Below are 16,433 nucleotides of genomic sequence, written 5' to 3'. Positions count from 1 at the left end.
GTGCAATGTACAATGTACAATCTCACTAGATTTTAAATCATTAACTCCACAAATTTGAGCAATCCAGTCATGGTGTCCAAGATCAGAAAAGCAGTCCCCTTCACATTTAGGGACCTTATCTAATGTTTGAGCCACGTTTACAATTCCTTGCCTTGTAAGCGAGACATTTGCCAAGGTTGCAGAAATTCTTAACACAAGATCCTCAGCAAGAATAAAAGCTGCTACAATTTAATGTCACTACAAACATGACTTGGGTCTCACAATAAATATCTTCTTAAATTTCCTCTAATTTCTTTTAGGTGCTTATCTCTCTATAGAGGGGCCACATGTTAGACTGTGAAGAGTCACACACCTGCTGGCAACATTTCTCAGTCTACGCTGAATGTCTGCACCGTTCTCTAGATAGGGTCAGCTTCACAGGTCAGTTGCAGCATCGGAATTGGAGGTAGCAGATTTAGAAATTTCTCCTCTCGTAGGATTTCTACCCATGAGAAATAATTTGCGGCGGGTACCAGACTGAGAACATGAAATTAACAAAGAAATGCAAGGTGGTTCACACTGCAGGTTGTTTTATCGCTTACATATTCTACAACCAAACGGCAAACAGCATCATTCTTGTGTAATTTTGAAATATGCTACAAAAACTTACTCGTATTAGACTGGTCATTTTCTAGTCGGCGGTCATCATAAAAACCTGAAAGATAAAACAGCAAGCTACAATTTCTGTCCGTAATTCATTCCCAAACCATAAATGAGTGGCTAAATTTGATCCATGCTTTTAATCTTAACATTACTTTTACTATTTAAAATGCCCTTTTACCACGCTTTAAATTTTAAATTTGTGTAATTACTACTTATACCGGCACATCAATTCATTTTAAAAAAAGGTCACAATTTAATTGACACTATTTCAATTAATCTTCATTGGCAGATATTCATGATTTTGATGATACTTTGCTCTAGCCCAAAGCATCAAGCAGTAATATGAAAGATCTGACGTTCCCTGCTTGTTTACAACTTGTTCTATATTTTCAATTAGAAGTCTGGCACACAAACAGAACCAAATATTTACTGAGAAAATTATTCATTATGTTGCTATAATCACTAAATGCCAAACACCAATCTAAATTTCAAATGGAGCAAAAAAAACCCAACATGGTTGACATTCAATCTTTCCGGCAACCGGTGGTCCGGCACCTCCTTTAAACCGGTCACAATTATGAGAGCTGACTTGAAGATAATCAAAGTCTCATATTCCTTCATCATCTACCTGAATTGTAATGTTTTTTTACTGGACTATAAGCAAAACAGGAATTTCACTGTACCTAGGTGCAAGTGACAATAGAGTACCATTGAAGAACAATGTAATTTTACAGCACCAAAACAGTACATAAACTCCTACGATGGCTTAGAAAATATTCAACATCTTTTCAAACTCCCTTTGGAAATCCTATACACATGCAAATGTTCTGCAGTTTTCTTTTATGTATTAACTTCTTAACTTTAAAGAAAACTATTGCACAATCTCTGCATTCTACTGATGCAAGGTTGAGTTGATTGGTTATGCCTCAGTAAGATGCCTTACTGTCATAAGCACCATTCAATGGATTGATCAATGTCAAGGGAATCTGACTCTTCATTTAAGTTTCTTCACACTTAAGAATATTTGCAAATCACATTACCTCCTGTAGTGCAATGCAGCCCTTTCTCCGTTTTTAGAAAGAGGTTGCAGCTTTATTTCTGATTTAACACATGTGCTGAAGTTGACATGTCCTTTTCAGTCTAAAGTTCCACAATATGCATTGCAGGGTAGCTCAAAAGAATCATTTGACAAAAGGAATATCAATATCTTAAGCAGAAAGAATGTATACACATTTAATATTATAACCCATTTCCTTCAACAATGGTTTATTCAATCAAGTACTGTTGCTATGGCTTTTGCTTAATGGCTATTTTGAAGTTTTCATTTTGCTTGTGGAAAACATTCAATCTAACATTAAATGAGCTATATCTCTACAACTGTAAAACACGCCTCAAGGACTTTATAAAGGATGCATCACTTCTACATGCAGACAAATGGCTGTACATATTTTTTGCAAAACTCTAATATTGTTCTGAATTTAAAGATCTATTCACATTTAGAATAGTTTTGAAAATATGCTTCCAAATAGGTTTGGATCAATACAAATTAAAATTAGTGGAAATATTTTAACAATGAATAATTAATTCAGGTGTATGTTAACTCTCCTTAATTTAAAATTTGTGTCAACATTCAGTAAGATAAATGACATTGCATTTACTCTGCTTTGCTGTATATGTATTGTGGTATTTTGGATAAGATGGCAATAAAAGTATTTATTTTCCAAAAGTATTATAGACCACATGAACACATCTAGTATTTTCCTAACAATGATTTTAACACATTTGTAATGATTATTCTTCACAAAGAAAATCATATTGGGAGTGATTATCATAGTTATTTAATAATGAAAGTACAAAAGTAACTTTTTGCAACTTTACCATGCTCTGAAGGACAAAATGATGGAAAGTAACTGGAGTCAAATCAAAACAAAGAAATTAAAACAAAGGAAGTTTAGAGAAAATGTCATTCATTTTCTTTCTCGGAATTTTTTATTTCAAGAGAACACATCACATATTAAAATTGTTTTGCAAATAAGCATAGTTTTAATCATAGATTTTCATTTCCCACCCCACATGTTCATTGGTCTCAATTTTTTTTTTTAAACACTGACCAGATGGTTTTAAAGGGTTGTTAAGTCATAAAAATGACAGCACAGATTTACAACTTCAATTTCTTTGCAAGTCACTAAAACAACCGACAACAGCCATGGAGATTAAAACATAAAGTCAGAAAAATATCAACCTAACAGATGATTTCAGACATTTGCTGGAGACTTGATAAGAAATACAACATTTTTTCGCCTTCATCAAAACAGAAACTTGAGAAGAAAAATCAAAATAAGAATTGAGGTTTTGCCCGAAATAATACAATAACTGTAATTAAATGTATTGACGCAATGGAAATGACCTACTGATTTAAGTATAACGGCATAATTCCATAGCTTTTCAAGAGGTAAATGGACAGTGTGTTAGGGGGGCATTAAGTAAACTTAAGAATATATTTAGTCACACGAGTTCCTGTGTCAGTATTTCAGTGAATTTTCATTTTGTTCATGAAAGAGGTCTTGTTACTTTGCAATATTTCAAATTTGTTTTGTAAAATATAAAATATTGCAAATATCTATTGAGAAGTGCCTAGTTTACAAGAGTCCTCATAAAAATATAAATTGAACTATTCATTACAAGAGTCCTCATAAAAAAAAATACAAGTTGAACTATTCATTTCTTTCTTTCCCACCATTTTGCTATTTCTTTTTCACTTTGATTAACTTGAGAAAAAAACAACATCTTATGGGAAGCCACAACGGATTTATTCATTGTGGTCCATTATTTGTTTAATTTCACTGTTACTCGTTTATTTGAGCTTTATCTTTAGCTTTTTTTCTCAAACTTGAAACATGAGCTTTAATTATTGGATAAACAGAAAATTGGATGGCTTAACCTCTGCACAATTCACTGCAGTACAAAATTTCCAGTAATTAAGATAAATCAAACCATCAGCACTATAATTTGACTCATGAAATAGTATGCACAATTCCTTATTTGTGTTTCCCTAGATAAAAGTTTACCTTCAAGTCTTCCATTGAAATTCTTGCTGTTAATATTAGATTATTACTGTCATATCTATTGTTATACAGTGAAAAGCTTTTGTCTGCATGCTATCCAGCAAAATTAAATGATACACGAGTAACATTCAAACCTACAACATAAGGTGCAAAAAGAAAAATTCCAGTGTGCAGAATATAGCGTTATAGCTTTATAGTATCACAGTTACAGAGGAAATGTTCAAGGTCTGCAATGAAGTAGGTTGAAAGATTGGGACTGGACGCTATCTTGTGGTTGAGTAAGTTCAGTAAGTTGACAATAGCAGGGAAGCTGTTCCTGAATCTCAAAAATACATATCAGAAAAGAAATTGTTGGAGAGGACACTGAAAACAGATAGCAACATCAGCAAGAGAACGCCATCCCTTATCTCTCGGGCACAAATCTTCAGAATTGAAAAAAAAAATCATGCGAGGAAAAATTCACCTCAAAACACTGTTCTGACGGATGTAGCTTGTCTTGATATGAAAATAACTGCAGATGCTGGTACAAATCAAAGGTATCACATAAAGCTGGAGTAACTCAGCAGGTCAGGCAGCATCTCAGGTTTCTGGATCTCACCATCTCCATCACAGGAGACAGACTTGTGACCGACATCTGCCACAAACCCACTGACTCCCAGAGCTATCTTGACTACACATCTTCCCACCCAGTCTATCCCCTACTCCCAATTCCTCCATCTACTCCGCATCTGAGCCCAGGATGAGGTGTTTCACACTCGGGCATCAGAGACATCCTCGTTCTTTAGGAAACGGGGCTTCCCCTCTTCCATTATAGATGAGGCTCTCACTAGGGCCTCCTCTATATCCCGCAACTTCGCTCTTGCTCCCCCTTCCCCCCCCCCCCCATTCGTAACAAGGATAGAGTCCCTCTTGTCCTCACCTTCCACCCCATCAGCCAGTGTATACAACATATTATCTTCCAACATTTCCGTCAACTCCAACGGGATCCCACTACTGGCCACATCTTCCCATCTCCTCCCCTTTCTGCGTTCCACAGAGACCGTTCCCTCCGTAACTCCCTGGTTCACTCATCCCTTCCCACCCAAACCACCCCCTCCCCAGGCACTTTTCCCTGCAACCGCAAGAGATGCAACTCCTGTCCCTTTATCTCCCCCCTCAACTCCATCCAAGGACCAAAACAGTCTTTCCAGGCAAAGCAGAAGTTCACCAGCACCTCCTCCAACTCCATCTATTGTACCCGCTGTTCCAGATGTCAACTCCTCTACATATGCAAGACCAAACACAGGCTCAGCGATCGTTTCGCTCAACATCTTCGCTCAGTCCACCTCAACCAACCTGATCTCCTGGTGGCACTTCAACTCCCCCTCCCACTCCCAGTCTGACCTTTCTGTCATGGGCCTCCTCCATTGTCATAGTGAGGCCCACCGCAAATTGGAGGAACAGCACCTCATATTTCGCTTCGGCAGCTTACAGCCAGCGGTATGAACATTGACTTCTCTAACTTTAGATAGCTCCTCTGTCCCTCGCTACCTCTCCTCCTTCCCAGTTCTCCCACTGTCTTCCTGTCTCCACCTATATCCTTTCTTTGTCCCGCCCCCTCCCGACATCAGTCTGAAGAAGGGTCTCGACCCGAAACGTCACCCATTCCTTCTCTCCTGAGATGCTGCCTGACCCGCTGAGTTACTCCTGCTTTTTTAGATATCTTCAGCTTGTCTTGATAATCATCTCCAGGATATTCTGACATTAGATTTAAAGAAATTCCTGGCTTCAGTGGAAGCAGCAAAAATTCAACAGCTTTTAAAAAATTTAGATTAGTGTCAGATGAAAGTTAGAATATATAATATTCATTTGAATTTTCTAGCAATTCAGGGTGACGTCTAGCTGCAATGTGTTGTCAGTGTTTCCTGTCATTTTGATGGGACTGAGATTGTTTCCAAATGATCACAGTCTGGCGGAATTCTTTAAATAATAATCAATTCTAATTCTAATAAAACATAAATGAAAGTCAAAGATATTTTGGGATGTGGGAGGAAACCAGAGCACCCAGAGGAAACTCGCACAGTCGAGGGAGAATACAAACTTTATACAGACAGTACCCGAGGTCAGGATTGAACCCGGGTCTCTGATGCTGTGAGGCATTGGCCATATTGGCCATCACACAGACCTATCGTAGACTATTATAAAATAGAATTAAAATGTATGACAAAAACAAAATAATGTTCAAAAGCATTGAGCTACAAAAGATTCCTTGAGTAACATGCGAATCAAACAAAAATATTTTATTTTATAAAATAGAAGTTTTCTCTTAATGCATTAATTGGAGGTGCAAAAACGCAACTTTGCAACAGCTATATGAAAAGAAGTGTTGAAGGAAATAAGTGCTTACATTTCAGAAGGGTCAAGCTTTAACATAAGCCCTGTCTCCATTTACAACTTAATCCACAAATCTTGCCATCTTTCCAAGGAAGAAATACATCCTTGCTTTCAAATCAGAACAGGCACAATTAAATTGATCCATGCATGGAATGCAATGAATTAGTATTGCAATTTTCAGTTTCTAAAACAAGTCAAAATTTAATAACCAAAGTTAAAATAATTAATTGAGAGGCTGCACTGATTTTATTCAGAGTCAATGTGAGAAATGTATTTGTCATGTCAAACCATTACTGCATTAAAAAAATTCAAATGAAAGCTATTGCGCCAATACCTGTTCTCCAACAGAAACTTTATATCTATATAATCACATTATTTAACTCCCTTTGAAATTATTTCTTTTGAAATACGTTCCCATACTGCTTTTTAAAATTCTGCAGATTTTGCATCACAACAGTAAATGCTTGCAGATGTTCTGAAAGAAAGATGAAAGCTAATAAATGCAAGTCTTTCTCACAATAAAAACACTGCACATAAAGAGTCAGAGAGTCATACAGTTACAGCATATAAATAGCCTACCTTGGCTATACCAACCAAGTTAGGATTCTAGGCTGGTCACATTTGGCTGCATTTAGTGGAGACTTTAGTTGACCCATACGAGTGTAAAAGGCAAAGATATTGTCAATCTCCTGGCCAGAATTTATCCTACAATCAATTACTAAAAAACATTTTCATATAAGAACATACAAGAAAAATATTTGTGGGAGTAGACCACCTGGCCGCTCGTCAGCCCTGCCATTCAATGTGATTGATCATGGCTGATCCGCCCCAGGCCTCTACTCCTCCTTTGAACCAGGTCCCCATAGTTTTCAATCCCTGATCTTTTAAAAAGAATATCTACCTCCTCTTTAAATATCTCTAATGACTGCCTTATCAGTTTGTGTAAGTTCACTGCATTCAAACATTTGCCTGCATTACAACGATTTAATCAATTATTTGCTTGCAGTGTTTTGGGATGCCACAAAATCATAAAAGGCTCCAGATAAATGTAAATTTATTCACTCGCTCTAATATCTCAAGATGTTGATACTACTCAGTGATTTTTGTTAAGAATTATTTCTTAAAAACATAAATAATTTCAGTTATTGACATAATATTTTCATAATACGCAAGAGATTTTCTTCAGATATTTCCCACTTTAACAATCTGCATATCCTGAGCTCCAGGTATGCTCCTTGCTGATTTGATCAATCTAGCAATTAGGGTGCTCAAACAGGTAAGTGCTGCATTGGTTTCAAATGGATTCTGCTGTCTCCCAGGGTACAGGTGTGCACACATGTGTGGGAAATTAATTTAGTTTTGAATCCTTAATGTAGATAAAGAAACAAATTATAGCACAGGTCTGTGCCCCAAATCCTACTTTTGGAAATACAGAAAGCTACCTTCCCCTTTTTCCCTGCATTTCTTTTGCTGCAGCTATCCCACCAGTCAAGCAAATATAATTCTTTTAACTCTAAATGTTTTCATTTTTATTACAAGTTCTTTAAAAGATAAATGTTGTATTGACTTTCAGAAAGGATAATCTTTTCACTGAATATTCCAAATTCCCCCATAATTGTGTTCAACTTGATTTAAAAAATATATTTCAGAAGATAAAAAATATCGGGTGCACTAAGTGTTTCCTAAATCAATAACTTTTGGAAAGAGCAGAAAAATAAATCTAATCTCATTCACGTTTTTAATGGCAGCAACATGTAAATATGTTGAGTCTCTAGGTTGTTAGTCAGATTACTTGTGCAAGAACGAACTGCAGATGCTGGTTTAAATCGAATGTAGACACCAAATCTTGGAGTAACTCAGCAGGACAGGCAGCATCTCTCGAGCGAAGGAATGGGTGACGTTTCGGGTCGAGACCCTTCTTCAGTCTGAAGAAGGGTCCCGACCTGAAACGTCACCCTTCCTTCTCTCCAGAGATGCTGCCTGTTCCACTGAGTTACTCCAGCGTATAGATCCGCAGATTACTTATTGGGGCAAAACAATTGCAGATACTGAAAATTCAATACAAAAACGGAAAATGCTGGAAGCACTCAGCAGGTCAAGGAACAGCAATGGGGAGAAAAAAAATTCAACAAGTTAGAGAAAAGAAATTTCCGATCGCAGACATTCCCTCTATTCTCTCTACAGTCTCTCACTGAAATTTAAAACATGCTTGCTTTCTCGCTTTTCCAGTTTGATGAACAGTTTTTAATCTGAAACAGACACTTGTTTCCCTCCCCACAAATGCTGTTTGACAAATTAAATACATAATATTTCCGGTCTTTCCTCTCGATTTCATCTGTTAATTTAACTGCGATGCTCCTTGCATATCTCAAAGAAAATTCTTTTTATCCAGGTGGGAACGGTCTGGAACTAACTTCCTGAAATGGTGACACAGGCCATCACCACATATTTTTAAAAGTGATAGAAAATGGGAGTTGGCTATGTAGTTTTTTGAACTGACATGAACACAGTCATGTGTTCTGGGTTTTCTGGGTCACAAGTAATGATTTTCAAGTAGAAACACACTATTTACATAATTAAAGTAATTGATTAAAGCATCTTCAATAACAAAATATTAACAGATGCAATGCAAGACAATATAATACTATTGCACCAGATGTACTAGAGGACAGACGATCTAGGAAGAGGAACTGAAAGAAATTTGCATTAGGCGCGAAATAGTATTGGGTAGACTGATGGGACTGAAGGCTGATAAATCCCCAAGGCCTGATGGTCTACATCCCAGGGTACTCAAGGAGGTGGCCCTAGAAATTGTGGACACAATGGTGATCATTTTCCAATGTTCTATGGATTCAGGATCAGTTCCTGTGGATTGGAGGGTAGCTAATGTTATCCCACTTTTCTAGAAAGGAACGAGAGAGAAAACAGGGAATTATAGAGCAGTTAGCCTGACATCAGTGGTGGGGAAGATGCTGGAGTCAATTATTAAAGAAGTAATAATGGCGCATTTGGATAGCAGTAAAAGGATTGGTTCAAGTCAGCATGAATTTAAGAAGGGGAAATCCTGCTTGACTAATCTTCTGGAATTTTTTGATGATGATGACAAGTAAAATGGATGAACGAGAGAGCCAGTGGATGTAGTGTATCTGGAGTTTCAGAAAGCCTTTGATAAGGTCCCACTCAGGAGCTTAGTGGGCAAAATTAGAACACATGGTATTGGGGGTAGGGTATTGACATGGATAGAGAATTGGTTGGCAGACAGGAAACAAAGAGTGGGACTGTCATATGAGGAAAGATTGGAAAGACTGGGCGTATATTCACTGGAATTTAGAAGGATGAGAGGGGATCTTATAGAAACGTATAAAATTATAAAAGGACTGGACAAGCTAGATGCAGGAAAAATGTTCCCAATGTTGGGAGAGTCCAGATCCTGGGGCCACATTCTAAGAACAAAGGGGAGGCCATTTAAAATTGAGATGAGAAAAAAAAACTTTTTCACCCAGAGATTTGTGAATTTGTGGAATTCTGTGCCACAGAAGGCAGTAGAGGCCAATTCACTGGATGAATTTAAAAGAGAGTTAGATAGAGCTCAAGGGGCTAGCGGAATCAAGGGATCTGGGGAGGAGGCAGCACGGGTTTGGTGCAGCTCGGAATTGTCACAGTTTGGACTGAAGCACGGGCACATAGCTGGCGAGAAAATATATATATTTTTTAAAGACCAAGAAGGATCTCGACCCGAAACGTCACCCGTTCCTTCTCTCCAGAAATGCTGCCTGTCCTGCTGAGTTACTCCAGCTTTTTTGTGTCCATCTTCGGCGCAAACTGATATGTGCAGTTCCTTCCTACACAGTTTAAGAATAAGGGGTAGGCCATTTAGAACGGAGATGAGGAAGAACTTTTTCAGTCAGAGGGTGGTGAAGGTGTGGAATTCTCTGCCTCAGAAGGCAGTGGAGGCCAGTTCGTTGGATGCTTTCAAGAGAGAGCTGGATAGAGCTCTTAAGGATAGCGGAGTTAGGGGGTATGGGGAGAAGGCAGGAATGGGGTACTGATTGAGAGTGATCAGCCATGATCGCATTGAATGGCGGTGCTGGCTCGAAGGGCTGAATGGCCTACTCCTGCACCTATTGTCTATTGTCTATTGTCTATTGAAAAGCAAAACATGTTTGATGCGACCGTGGGAGAGGGAGGTTTAAATGGAGCAAAGTGCTAAAAGCATAACATCTGTGCAAGGAAACCTATAGAGGTGGGAGGGTAGGTCAGAATTTCTGATGAACTACTCAGACTGGGTTAGAGTGAGCATGTCCCGCTGAGTTACTCCAGCTTTTTGTGTCTATCTTCGATTTAAAGCAGCATCTGCAGCTCCTTCCCACACAAGAGTATTTGTGCCTTTGTTGGCACGGTGAGACAGTGGCTTCTTAGCATGGCAGGAGAAAATAGATTTTTTTTAAAACACGTTTTAAAAGCTCAAAAACTTTGCATTAGACAAGGCAGCGGTTGAAGTACATATGGCGCAGGTTCGAGTATTGATCCAACACACACAAACCTCCGCGCCCTTGCAAAGCACCACATGAACTAGTATCACAAAATGCTAGAGTAACTCAGCGGGTCAGGCAGCATCTATGGAGAGAAGGAATGGGTGACGTTTCGGGTCGAGACCCGAAACGTCACCCATTCCTTCTCTCCATAGATGCTGCCTGACCCGCTGTGTTACTCCAGCATTTTGTGATATCTTCGATTTGTACCAGCATCTGCAGTTATTCTCCTACGTTAACTAGTACCACACTACTTCAAATTCTGCCCCCCCCCCCCCCGCCCCGGTCACCAGAAGTTCACAGAAGCCTGTAACCGAATCAACATAACTCGCGTGTCGTTGCTATATTAAAAAGGAAGGCTTATCAGAGTGAGCGCGCTGTTTGAAGATGCTGCCTTCTTCCCGGTATCCTGTATCTCACTAATGAGTTCTGGGCATTTCAAACATTAAACAGCAGCTCCCCCCTTTTTAGTCCCCCGCCCTTTTAAGAAGCACTGGATTGAAAAGTTTGAATTGGAAATTCGACCCTGCAGTCTTAGATGGAACCGCATCGACCCTAGAGCGAGCAGGGACGGGTATTGTTTGTGCGAGCGTGTTCGTTCTCCTGAGGGGTTTAAAGGTGTAGCGTTTGACCAACCGTCCTTGAAGGTAGTGCATTAGGGTTAGGGTTCGGGTGAGGAAGGGTCTCGACCCGAAAAGTCACCCATTCCTTCTCTCCCGAGATGCTGCCTGACCCGCTGAGTTACACCAGCATTGTGTGTCTACCTTTGAACGTAGTGGAGTCGGGTAATGTGTACGGACAATAGACAATAGACAATAGACAATAGGTGCAGGAGTAGGCCATTCAGCCCTTCGAGCCAGCACCGCCATTCAATGCGATCATGGCTGATCACTATCAATCAGTACCCCGTTCCTGCCTTCTCCCCATACCCCCTCACTCCGCTATCCTTAAGAGCTCTATCCAGCTCTCTCTTGAAAGCATCCAACGAACTGGCCTCCACTGCCTTCTGAGGCAGATAATTCCACACCTTCACCACCCTCTGACTGAAAAAGTTCTTCCTCATCTCCGTTCTAAATGGCCTACCCCTTATTCTCAAACTGTGGCCCCTTGTTCTGGACTCCCCCAACATTGGGAACATGTTATCTGCCTCTAATGTGTCCAATCCCCTAATTATCTTATATGTTTCAATAAGATCCCCCCTCATCCTTCTAAATTCCAGTGTATACAAGCCCAATCGCTCCAGCCTTTCAACATACGACAGTCCCGCCATTCCGGGAATTAATCTAGTGAACCTACGCTGCACGCCCTCCATAGCAAGAATATCCTTCCTCAAATTTGGAGACCAAAACTGCACACAGTACTCCAGGTGCGGTCTCACCAGGGCCCGGTACAACTGTAGAAGGACCTCTTTGCTCCTATACTCAACTCCTCTTGTTACGAAGGCCAACATTCCATTGGCTTTCTTCACTGCCTGCTGAACCTGCATGCTTCCTTTCATTGACTGATGCACTAGGACACCCAGATCTCGTTGAACTCCCCCTCCTCCTAACTTGACACCATTCAGATAATAATCTGCCTTTCTATTCTTACTTCCAAAGTGAATAACCTCACACTTATCTACATTAAACTGCATCTGCCATGTATCCGCCCACTCACACAACCTGTCCAGGTCACCCTGCAGCCTTATTGCATCTTCCTCACAATTCACACTACCCCCCAACTTAGTATCATCTGCAAATTTGCTAATGGTACTTTTAATCCCTCCGTCTAAGTCATTAATGTATATCGTAAATAGCTGGGGTCCCAGCACCGAACCTTGCGGTACCCCACTGGTCACTACCTGCCATTCCGAAAGGGACCCATTTATCCCCACTCTTTGCTTTCTGTCTGTTAACCAATTTTCTATCCATGTCAGTACCCTACCCCCAATACCATGTGCCCTAATTTTGCCCACTAATCTCCTATGTGGGACCTTGTCGAAGGCTTTCTGAAAGTCGAGGTACACCACATCCACTGACTCTCCCTTGTCAATTTTCCTAGTTACATCCTCAAAAAATTCCAGTAGATTTGTCAAGCATGATTTCCCCTTCGTAAATCCATGCTGACTCGGAACGATCCCGTTACTGCTATCCAAATGCTCAGCAATTTCGTCTTTTATAATTGACTCCAGCATTTTCCCCACCACTGATGTCAGACTAACTGGTCTATAATTACCCGTTTTCTCTCTCCCTCCTTTCTTAAAAAGTGGGATAACATTTGCTATTCTCCAATCCACAGGAACTGATCCTGAATCTATAGAACATTGAAAAATGATCTCCAATGCTTCCACTATTTCTAGAGCCACCTCCTTAAGTACTCTGGGATGCAGACCATCAGGCCCTGGGGATTTATCAGCCTTCAGTCCCATCAGTCTACCCAAAACCATTTCCTGCCTAATGTGGATTTCCTTCAGTTCCTCCATCACCCTAGGTTCTCCAGCCCCTAGAACATTTGGGAGATTGTGTGTATCTTCCTCAGTGAAGACAGATCCAAAGTAACGGTTTAACTCGTCTGCCATTTCTTTGTTCCCCATAATAAATTCCCCTGCTTCTGTCTTCAAGGGACCCACATTTGCCTTGACTATTTTTTTCCTCTTCACGTACCTAAAAAAACTTTTGCTATCCTCCTTTATATTATTGGCTAGTTTACCCTCGTACCTCATCTTTTCTCCTCGTATTGCCTTTTTAGTTAACTTTTGTTGCTCTTTAAAAGAGTCCCAATCCTCTGTCTTCCCACTCTTCTTTGCTATGTTATACTTCCTCTCCTTAATTTTTATGCTGTCCCTGACTTCCCTTGTCAGCCACAGGTGTCTCTTACTCCCCTTAGAGTCTTTCCACCTCTTTGGAATAAATTGATCCTGCAACCTCTGCATTATTCCCAGGAATACCTGCCATTGCTGTTCTACCGTCTTCCCTGCTAGGGCCTCCTTCCAATCAATTTTGGCCAGCTCCCGCCTCATGCCTCTGTAATCCCCTTTGCTATACTGCAATACCGACACTTCCGATTTTCCCTTCTGCCTTTCCATTTGCAGAGTAAAACTTATCATGTTGTGATCACTGCCTCCTAATGGCTCTTTTACCTCTAGTCCCCTTATCAGATCAGGATCATTACACAACACTAAATCCAGAATTGCCTTCTCCCTGGTAGGCTCCAGTACAAGCTGTTCTAAGAATCCATCTCGAAGGCACTCTACAAACTCTCTTTCCTGGGGTCCATTTCCAACCTGATTTTCCCAGTCTACCTGCATGTTGAAATCTCCCATAACCACCGTAGCATTACATTTTTGACACGCCAATTTTATCTCCTGATTTAACTTGCACCCTAAGTCGAGGCTACTGTTTGGGGGCCTATAGATAACTCCCATTAGGGTCTTTTTACCCTTACAATTTCTCATTTCTATCCATACTGATTCAACATCTCCTGATTCTATGTCACCCCTTGCAAGGGAATGAATATCATTCCTTACCATCAGAGCAACCCCACCCCCTCTGCCCACCTGTCTGTCTTTTCTATACGTTGTGTACCCCTGAATATTCAGTTCCCAGCCCTGGTCCTCTTGTAGCCATGTCTCAGTGATCCCTACAACATCATACTTGCCCATGACTAACTGAGCCTCAAGCTCATCCACTTTATTTTTTATACTACGCGCATTTAAGTACAACACTTTAACTTCTGTATTTACCTCCCCTCTCACCTCGTTCACAATTGGCCCTGCCCTTAATTTCTTTTCCGCTCTAGAACTTCTGTTCCCATTCTTCCGAGAGTCTTTTGCAATATCTCCTGTATTCCCTTTTACCTCATCTTCATATTCACAATTTGTTAACCCCTCCCCCCCTCTACTTAGTTTAAAGCCACAGGTGTCACACTAGCAAACCTGCCTGCCAGAATGTTTGTCCCCCTGCTGTTAAGATGCAACCCGTCCCTTTTGTACAAGTCACCCCTAGCCCAGAAGAGATCCCAGTGGTCCAGAAATCTAAATCCCTGCTCTCTGCACCAGTCCCTCAGCCATAAATTCATACCCTCTATCTCTCTGTTCCTGGCCTCACCAGCACGAGGTACCGGTAGCAGTCCAGAGATAACTACCTTCGACGTCCTACTTCTCAGCGTTTTTCCCAACTCTCTAAACTCCCGCTGTAGCACCTCCTTCCTCTTCCGCCCGACGTCATTCGTGCCCACGTGCACAACGACTTCAGGTTGATCGCCTTCCCTCGCTAGGATTTTCTGAAGCCGGTCTGTGATGTGTTGAACCCTGGCACCAGGGAGGCAACAGACCATCCTCAAGTCCCTCCTGCTGCCACAGAATCTTCTATCCGTCCCTCGGACTATGGAGTCACCGACCACGGAGGAACTGCAGATGCTGGTTTACACCAAAGACAGACACGAAAAGCTGGAGTACCTCAGCGGGACAGGCAGCGTCTCTGGAGAGAAGGAATGGGTGACATTTCGGGTCGAGACCCTTCTTTGGACTGAGAGTCAGGGGAGAGGGGAGGCAAAGTCAACTCAGGAATCCTTCACTGAAGAAGAACACACTGCCAAAAACCCGAGATAACTCACCGGCTAGGTGGGGAATTCCCACAGTTCACAGCATATGTGTGGCTTTGAGAGGGTTATTTGCAGAAACAAAGAAATTGGACAACTCGTATGGTTTTTAAAAAACCTAATGAAGGTTGAATCACCTGGCCAGCATCGGCAGTTCCTTGTTGCTGGAGTCGGACTTCTGTTAGGGATTAACCGTGTGTTTCAGGGACTCCAGTTTTTGGAAACGGCTTGGGATGTAATTTAGGATCATCTAATTAATTTATTATATCCAGTGTTCCACGCATGTAACTAATACTTCGGGCACTAGATCAGCCGGTGCTAAGTTCAGGCGAGTGTGGACCCAGCTAAGAAATAACATGCAGGTAACAATATCAACATTTAACATACGTTTGCACAGGTACGTGGATAGGAAAGGAGTAGTTGGATATGGACCAACGGCGGGGAAGTGGGACGAGCGTAGATGGTTGGGACGGGCAGGATCGGCAGAAGGGACTGACCCCGTGCTGTGTGACTCTTTGACATTGCTGGCGACCAACACCGCCGTTTAGCAGGGCTCTGATTTATTTCCCTGTTCGCTGCCCTGGTTTCAAAGCCACCGCTGCATGTATTTTCTCTGTGATTTATTGGGGCATAAGGATGGGTTTTGACAGTTCCTGTCGCACCTCGTCTTCTCCTGATCGCGGTTACCTGTCACCGGTTGACGTTGGTAGTCGCCAATGAAATTCATCAGTCGTCAGTACCGGCAACTACCTACCACACCTGGCGACAACCTGCAACAGCGCCCGCGACAAGCTACGATCATTGGCGACAAGCCAGCTGTCGCTGAAAAATTTGGAACGGGTAACTTTTTCTGCGACGAGCCGAGATCTGTTACGACTCATTGGAGACTACTCACGATCATGCCCGCGACACCCCGGCGAACGTGCGGCAACAGCCTAGTTGCCGGCAGTCGCCTTAAAATCGCCTAACTGGGACAGGTCCTTAACTTGTAGCAATTATTCCGAAGCTTTGATTCAAACACCACAACTTTCAGCCTTGATGAAGATATAAAATAGAAAATGTTGAATAGGTTGCCCATGAGATACCACTTGCCAAACCGCTGCACACTCTTTTCTGTTTCATTTGGGGAAACAGAGCTAGCAAGATGTATAGCGGTCAATTAATCCAATTTGTATAATAATCCAATTTTACTCCTTTTACATCACTGCCAAAATCTAAAGTTCCACTCTTGGTTTTTTGGCAG

General features: G+C 41.2%; 1 protein-coding gene across 5 annotated transcripts in view; it reads right to left on the bottom strand.

The window, feature by feature from the left end:
• The window catches only part of LOC144608554 (nuclear receptor subfamily 6 group A member 1), a 234,437-nt gene that overhangs the window by 189,100 nt on the left and 28,904 nt on the right, over positions 1-16,433 (bottom strand). For 4 of the 5 annotated variants that reach the window (XM_078426490.1, XM_078426492.1, XM_078426491.1 and 1 more), the window contains exon 2: positions 650-694. The exons of the other annotated variant lie outside the window; for it this stretch is intronic. In XM_078426490.1, coding sequence (XP_078282616.1) covers positions 650-694 — 45 coding nt within the window. The remainder of the gene's footprint in view (positions 1-649; positions 695-16,433) is intronic. 5 annotated transcript variants of the gene reach the window in all.

This window comes from Rhinoraja longicauda, chromosome 31, assembly GCF_053455715.1.
Source record: "Rhinoraja longicauda isolate Sanriku21f chromosome 31, sRhiLon1.1, whole genome shotgun sequence".
Classification (NCBI taxonomy): Eukaryota; Metazoa; Chordata; class Chondrichthyes; order Rajiformes; family Arhynchobatidae; genus Rhinoraja; species Rhinoraja longicauda.
Note: the sequence above shows the minus strand (reverse complement) of the source record. Positions and strands in the feature narration are given on the sequence as shown.